The sequence below is a fragment of the Anneissia japonica genome, unplaced genomic scaffold (genome assembly GCF_011630105.1).
Source record: "Anneissia japonica isolate Jap-2015-1 unplaced genomic scaffold, ASM1163010v1 scaffold288155_len217153_cov186, whole genome shotgun sequence".
Taxonomy (NCBI): domain Eukaryota; kingdom Metazoa; phylum Echinodermata; class Crinoidea; order Comatulida; family Comatulidae; genus Anneissia; species Anneissia japonica.
Genome location: NW_022685867.1, coordinates 208,604 through 217,122, shown reverse-complemented (window position 1 = coordinate 217,122; position 8,519 = coordinate 208,604). Strand labels below are relative to the sequence as shown.

At 34.2% G+C, this 8,519-nt stretch overlaps 1 protein-coding gene across 2 annotated transcripts; it reads right to left on the bottom strand.

Moving 5' to 3' along the window:
- Window positions 1-2,228: 2,228 nt before the first annotated feature.
- Window positions 2,229-7,965, bottom strand: LOC117113073 (glutathione S-transferase-like). Of its 2 annotated transcripts, none has more exons than XM_033256304.1 (9): window positions 7,840-7,965; window positions 6,890-6,922; window positions 6,459-6,559; window positions 6,108-6,195; window positions 4,720-4,823; window positions 3,847-3,903; window positions 3,576-3,632; window positions 3,034-3,244; window positions 2,229-2,846 (listed from the first exon to the last, which is right to left on the bottom strand). In XM_033256304.1, coding segments are annotated over exons 1-8 (630 nt in total). In that variant the 5' UTR covers window positions 7,841-7,965; the 3' UTR covers window positions 2,229-2,846; window positions 3,034-3,055. The 2 variants fall into 2 exon arrangements, with proteins under 2 accessions (XP_033112195.1, XP_033112200.1); XM_033256309.1 differs by having other exon boundaries at window positions 2,229-2,848; window positions 3,041-3,244.
- Window positions 7,966-8,519: the final 554 nt, after the last annotated feature.

Here is an 8,519-nt window from a genome sequence, read left to right as displayed (position 1 = left end):
ATTGAATTTTGCAATTACATTTTGATTTTAACATTGACTTTTGCTGCGTATGGCACCCCATATGGATGGGGTTTATCGAACTAAGCAATTTGTTCCTTACATGACTTTTTGTAACTCAAAAATCGTCAGAGGAACTCAAGGGAAAAAATAGAATAAAATTGTATTTATTTTATTATTTTCTATTTTTATTGATTTTTTAAAATTTTTTTAATTTTATCTTTTTATTTATTAATTTATTTTGTTTCTTATTTAGCAAATGGTTTTGCCAAAAGCATCCATCCAGGTGCAGGAGAAAAAAAAAAAAATTGGTAAATGTACCCTTAACATTTTTTTAATTTACAGTATATTTATTTCTGATGACACAATCGTCATAATGAATGATGTGTCTGAGAAAATATTTACTATAGATAAGCCTAAAGTTTGGTTTTAAATAATGATACTTGTATTTTTGTAATTTGTAATAGTGATACTTGTATTTTGGTAATTTGTAATAATGATACTTGTATTTTTTGTACTGAAGCAGTTAGTTGAATATTATAGTCGTTTGGGTAGCTTCCGTATTTTACTGCTTTATCATTGCAAGCAAAGTGTTTGACCGAGTGAATCATTGAACACATTTTTGGCAAACATATTAGCAGGCCAAGTTCCTCAGTGTAATTAAGACTCTTGTCTAATGGTACAATAATCAGCAATTTGCAATAATTTGTAACAATTTTTTTTGTTACACTAATGGGGTGAGACGGGGTGGAGTTTTCCCCCAATTCTATATGTATATATTGTATATGACTTGAATTGTAACCCAGGGATGGTAATTGTGGTTGCGCTGTATCTGAAGTGGTGGTGGTAAATAAACCTCAGCTATTCTCATCGGATATCGGACTCCCGCTGCCACCCATTGATTCGGACCCCACATCGGACATGTCAGACTCCTGTTGGAAAATTTGTGGAGCACCCACTTGGTGCAATACTGCCAAACGATGACTAACAACGTTCAACTTTAAAAAGGTGGATCTGGAGGGGAAGCACTGATGGGGCACAATGTACTAATCCCTCTCCCCTGTGCCTAAAAAATTTCAGGGGAGGGCTGAAATTGGGGCTGATCAAGACAATGCCACCCTAGCGGGTTGGGGGAATTCCCCAGCTAAAATTTTGTTTTCTAGACCCCGAAAATATCCTGATGCGTTTTAAGCGATCGATATATATTTTTTAACTTTACATAAAAGGGGGGGGGGGGGGTTTGGGAACAACGTTTCAAGCTGTTCCGAGAGGTTTGTGCATGTATTAAGCTCAAGGAAGTTTTACAGAGAACGTACGCGTTCAGTGGCGGATTCTTTTGGGGGGGGGTGCCAAGCCAACCTGGGCCCGCCTGCCCCCACCCCCACCATCAATTTTTTTTAAATTACAAAAAAAAAAATTGAGAAAAAAAAGAAAATATTAATCAAATTTAGGTCTGGGAGTACCATTCCCGGCCATCTAGAGGTGCTATAATCATAAATTTTCTTACCTCAGCCCCAAATCAGAATGGGGCCGAAGTAGTCTAGACCCTTCTTATGCGAAAATCCCTTTCTGGGCCCCTCCTCAATATCAAATTCCTGGATCCGCCACTGCTGTTACTTGTCTGACGAATCGTGGCCGAGGACCCTTGTTGGGGAAGTTTCCATTGACTTGTTTAGGATTTTAAATATTGTGAATTAATGATTTTGATCAGGCGAGACACTTTTTATACTTTGTTTCGTGAACTTATAATTGTTTAAGATCGTCAGAGGGCAGAAAAAAAAAAATAAATAAAATTTTGTTTTCATATTTAGCAAATGGTTTTACCCGAAACGTTTACAGAGGAGAAAATAAAAATAAAATTTTAATCTTGAATGCCAACAGTGTAGTAATGGGATGGTTAAATGCTTTAAATTTATATAATTAGGAAGAAATATACATATCTTATTTTCGGAGATTACAAGGCAGCGGCAGGTGTAATATAAATAAAGAAAAGTTTGGTTTTTTTCTTAAATTTCCATTTTTTGTGGCAGCCAGTGTGCTAATTGGCCAAAAAAAAAAAATCATCATTATTGGTAGGACGGCAGGTTTACTAAATAAGATATAAAAAAAAAGTTACGCCTTAATAACAAAAAAGAAAAATATGTCCACTACCTAAATTCTATATTAAATTTCAAAAACTAGTGAAACAAGTGTGATACCCTGAAAATTAACCCACAAATTGAAACGGTAAATGCAGCATACTCTTTCTTTTACTTCTCAATACCAACACCATATGTACCTACACTTCTATACAAAAAAACATTACTTTCTAACTATTTGATGAACGTAGAACTCCCATGATTAAATTTATATATTCATAATTTTCAAATCAAGTTACATATTATATTTCTTCTTCCACAAGAACACATATGAATGCATGCAATTTAAACAATAAAATCATTTGGCTGCTGCAGTTTAAAAACCTCAAGGTTAAAAAATGTATTCCAGTAGTTCATGGTACTGTATACAGAAATCACTATAAAATTGTCACTTTCAATTAATATATGTATGATTTACATATAAAACTCAATCATTTCAATACACATTTTAGCTGAGATTAATCCCAGCTTAAGTCATCCAATTTCTTAAAATTTCAAGCCCATATCTATTGTTTTCCACTTCCATTTCAAGTCTATATCTATTGTTTTCCACTTCCATTGATCTTCAACTGTTTGTAGGCATCTGTGGCTTGTCAAGCTGCAATTTTTGGATGTGCAGACAGATAGAGCTGGACACTTGTCTAATATGGAGTGCGACAGAGTCAAGAGGATATCCAGAATACTGTAGAAGTTGTAATCCGTAGAAGAAATCTACAAAAAGTAAGATAAAGGCATATGAACAAGCTACATTACATGGACAGCATATACAATTTGACAGGCAAGGGGGGTTGTTCCGAAAGAAAAAAAGAAAATTGTTGCTGTTCCATATTTTACAACCCTCCGCTGTTAAGACATAGTTATTATTATCATAGTATCAATTTTACAGATAGTGGCTAACCTTCAAGTCTAAATGCATACATCTATTGTTTTCCATTTCCATTGATCTTCAACTGTTTGTAGGCATCTGTGGCCTGTCGGGCTGCAATTTTCGGACGTGCGGACATGCGTTGATGATAGCCCTTTAGAACTGCATACTTGTCCAATATGGGGGGTGACAGAACCAAAAGGATATCCAGAAGATTGTAGAAGTTGTAATCCATAAATGAAATCTGCAAAAGGTAAGATCAAGACATATGAACAAGCTTACCTATGGCATTACATGGAAGGCATGGTATACAGTTTGAAAATCGATGTGTTCTGAAAAAAATTAGCAAATTGTTGCTGTTCTACTAATATTACACCCCTCCCCTTTTAAGACAAATTATTATAGTAGTAATTTTACAGATATTGTAGTGGCTTACCATAACCTAACTGTAAGAAACTACAATAATAATGATGAAACATATTAAGTAAAATGTTATAAATAAAAAACTGGTGAGGAAAATGAATGGGTGAAATTTCATTTTCTGCAACCAACATATTATAAAAACACAAATGTACCTTTTCCCCAGCAGCAAATCCACCAGCACCACCTCCATTGTTAGCTTTAAAAAGATTCTGGGGAAAAAATTAATTAAAATTCAAACATAAAATATATACATTTGTTATATACTTTAAAAATATTGACTGTTAACAGTTTAAGGCAAGATTGTTTAGCAAACCATATTTTTGGAAACATTATAAAGAAGGTTGAGGGTGGGGTGGGGTGGAGAATGGATAGCAACATCTGAACAATTTGATAAACATTCTTTCATAATAAAATCTTTTATACCTCTAGAATTTCAAGCTGAACTGGACACTTGTCATTCACAAACTCATCTTTGCCAGCCTGTGTAAAAAATAAAAAAAAGTAATTAAACTTTTACAAATATCGTTTAAGTTCAAGCTACTAAAATATTACATTGGTGGATCTTGGAAACTGTCAACAGGAGGTAGGACAATTCTGACCAATCAGGTTCAAGAGAAAACCCCCGGTGAGGGTCCAGGGTGAAGGGTCAATAGTGAGAGATTTCATGATTTCGGATGGAAAAAAATTGTGCAATACAGTATTAGGGATTGCAATTACAAAAACTTTATGTTAGATGGGAAAATTAATATTTTTAGTCTTATAAACTTAAGTGTCATCTGATGATGGGGAATGCAGGCTTGTTCAACAAAAGGAGGGGGTGGAAATTTTACCCCTTATTCCACTACTGGACTACTACCTGACCTCATGTATCTGCCAAAACAAGGCGATCTTGTTAACATGTTCAACAACAGAGGTAGAACGTTAAATGAGTAAAGGTAAGACTATTATAATAAAATTTATAAAATTTATAATGAAAATCCTTAAAAAAATGTATGATAAAATATATAATAAAATTGATGAAGAAATATAAGGACATAATTGATATAGAACGAAAGAAAAATGATGAAATTAAAATAATTGGTAAAAGCATCTATAGTATAAAACTAACATCTGTAGAATTTTCAATGGTTTTGAATAAATTGTTCCCACCCTTTTACCTAACCCAGGTTAAGATCAATCCTAAGCAATAATGCTATTGTTTATGTCCCTTTTGGAGGAGAAATAATTATATTTCTTAAAACAGCTTTGCACAATGAGGAGACAAGTACAAAACCAATTAAAATCTTTCAAACTTACATAGTTTCTATAAATCATGTTAGTATATGCAACTCTCAGATCCTCAACCCCATCGTTGAACATATCGATTTTGAAAGCTTCTAAGTCGTTGCTGCCGTACAAGCCTAAATATTTACAAATTAAAAGAAAAAAACCACAATATTTAGACAAATGAAAAAAATTATCCTTTTTTAATACTGTATACATTTCAAACTAGGTAAATTTTTTATTCTTAAAAATACAAAAGTAAATACTGTATTTATTCAAATTAACCCCCCCCCCCAGGAAGTTTATTGTGGAGAAGGGTTTTTGAGGGGTGTATATTTGAGGGAAGCGTTACGTTTTTGTGTGTAATATGGATAGTATATACAGTACTCAAATAAATGCCCCTTAAATTATCTGTAAATGTGAACACCAACAAATAATTACCGTCAAAATATGCTATTAAGCGCTCCTAAAGACCTAACAATCCCAACCAGATTAGAAGTAGAATATTAATATGTGTTGAGAATGGTGTTGCTTCTATTAGTTTTGTTTAAAGTCATTTAGGGGGTATTTATTCAAGGAAAAAATGAAAACCTTGGAGGGGGAATTTATTCAAATTGAGGCCTTTATTTACATAAATACAGTAGGTTTATTTTAGTTTATAAAATTTACAATTTATTACATTTTGAAAAAAAAAAATTATGTCAAACTGTTTTACAGTCAACCTCACTTAAATTAAATACAAAAAAAAACCCTAATTAAAAGAATTTTTTTTTTTTTTTTTTGAGTTCATCAAAATCAGATCTAACAAAACACAAAGAGCATTAGTCCCTTTTCCCCCCATCTATGGGAGAGCAGAATGTTCCATTTTAAAGTAGGGAAAGTATATGCGACTTAAATGCTATGGAGCAAAAGTTAAGTGCTTGAGCTTTGCCTTTGTAAACAAACTTTAGTTTACTAAATGTTACTTGATGACATTGCACATTTTAGCAGCGGTGCAGTCTTTCAAAATTCAAGGGAATTGAAATTAGGAGAAGTAAAAAATCCTTATCCTAGTTATAAATGGAGAAACATTTCTGCCAGAAATAAACAGTTTTTTCAACAACTATGAGAATGTGGGGGAGGGTGCATTGCCTAAAAAAATAAGTGACTTGTCCCCCACTTTAACTTTGTGCATCCCATCAGCCCCACCCCCTTGATGTCAATACTTGCATTCCATATTTAGCTACAGCGTATGAGATTCATATCTTTCTTTATTGGTTATATTTTCTAATCACATATAAATAGTGAGCCAGTTACTGCACAGCGTATGAAATAAAATTTCTTAAAGCAAACAAAATTGTTGTACATCGTATACTGGCTCATTTCCCAAGGTCACAGAGAATGGGTTAACTACTGTTTTATCCAATGCAGGTCAAACTCACCATGTTTTCTGGCTAAATATCTTAAGATAGCATTCGACTGAGCACAGACCAAATCTCCATCATACAATACAGGCACCTGACGGAAAGGCTGCAAAAAAAGGGATTTTTATTTGAAAAAAAAACTGGGATTAATCATGACTACAATAAGTTAGAATTTAACCTAAAATATAGAACATGGGTATTGTTGCTAAGACAATACACAAAACGACAATGCAAAAAAGGTGTTTGTGGGAAAAAGCTGAAAATGCGCTATATAAATAAATATTATTACTACTACAAAGAGCATATTCATGGCCCTGTTCTGATTGCTTGTAGTATGATTGACAGTCAGTAAAGGTCGTATGAACCTACCAATGTCGCCTTTATTTTTGGGAAATCGGCATATGTTACCAATTCATCTTCAAAATCAACACCATTGTCAAGGAGAAGCAGACGAATGGGCTCAGCACGTCCTAAAAAAACGGAAAATAAAATTGGCTGTCATTACACCAGTTTTATCCAATCCATTTGTAAAGTAACATCAACTATGATAATGCTAGGTGCTCTAATAATAATAATAACAAAAGTCATAACAAAAATTTATTATTAAAGTTGTACTGTCTATATCATAAAAAGATAATTTTAAAGGTTAACTTGCTCATTTTGCAGTACAAATGATTGAATTTTAAAAATGTGTAGCCTGATTTTTATACTGTAAATGATATTGAAAATAAAAACACTTTCAGTTGCTGAAGTGTTTCTATCATATTTTGCTGTAAAAAAAACTTTTTAAAAGCACGTACCCTGGATTGGTAAGTAGGTCAACTTGTATCCCACTGAAAAATTGAGATTAAATTGCAAATTAATTTATGCATTATATAATAATAGGTCTAAACAAATGATTACTTCTTGAAATTGAGTCTAGAAAATTCAAATAAACAATTTACAGGGGTTCCAAATTGGAAGAAGTAAATTCCGGGAGTGGGGAGGTGGGGCCCCGTCTGGGAGAACATCCCTTTACCCCGGCCGTCAGGGACAAAAACCACAATTTGTCAGGGAGAAATTAATTATATATACTGTATTTTCTACATTTTCATAGATAAACTGTCAAACTTTTAAGGGCTTTGCCCCCTGGACCACTTCTGATATATTTTGAGCAACTCCCGACTATGCCCATTTTGCTTCCATTGAGATATCTACAGTGACAGATCCGAGAATTTGCAATAGGGGGAGCAGAGAGGGGCTTTACAGACGTAAATTTAAATATAAGATTTTCTTTTTCGCTTCATTTTTTAAAAATTTACACAAATTTTGGGGTGGAGCTTCCCTTTTGAATCCGACACTGATCTCGTTATGGGCTTTTATAACATTTAACAATATAACAAAAAAAAAAAAAAATAGGTGTATCTAAGCCCCAGGCTATTACAATACAATGAACATTGTAGACCCATGGGGCCTATATAAAACATACTAGGCCTAGGCCTTGCCAGATGAAGCTGGTGGTGGTGGTGGTGGTAGTAGTGTAGTCTAGCAAGGGAGATTATTTAAGTATTATATAGACCTAGATAGGCCTACCACTGAGTTAAGTCAGGGCACTCGAGGTTCGTTAGGCCAATCCAGTACGCCACCTCCCCTAAGACTTGCTTGCACATTGGAGGATGTTTGGGTACGAAAATTAGCAATGATGATTAGTGCATGCATATATGTCTAGATTCAGGAAACCTAACAGCTAATACGGATTAATATTTCTTACTTTTTGATTGCAGTGTCGCTAGTTAGAACCGTTAATCCGACAACCCCACCGATCCGAAAGAGAAAGAAACGTGCGTAATAAGAGACTGGGAATGGAAGAAAGAGAGATGGTCAGCCAATAAGCGTTGACTATTATATCAATCAGAGTGGACGATTTTCCAGTATGATTGGTCAGATCAGATCGGATGGCAAATATAGATAGGCCTAACTGATAAATCTCAATAGTTTCAAAGCAACATTAACATTCGCATTTAATGGAAAATATTTAGGCCAATCCAAAAAAATGAATATTATCTAGGAAATGCTAATTACAATAATAGGCCTGTAAGCATGGGCGTTGATCGTGGGGGGTACGGGACAGGGGACATGTCACCCCCACTTTTCAAAGTAGGGGGGGGGGACATCATATCGATTGTTCCCCCGCCCTCACTTTTCACCAATCTTCTATAATTAAAACCCCACTTTTAAAAGTGTATGGAAAGAATAACAATTACGCATGACTCATGATAAGTTTGCCTGCTCACTTTTCCAAGTGCGGTACGTATTTTCCGGACCAAAACTGAGTAAAAACGCAATTGTTTATACATTTCATAACCATCTCTGAAACACTAGATCGATTTCATGGGTGCAGCTGTTATCAGATGCTAAATTTATTGTGAAAAGAATGTACTTAACGTTGTT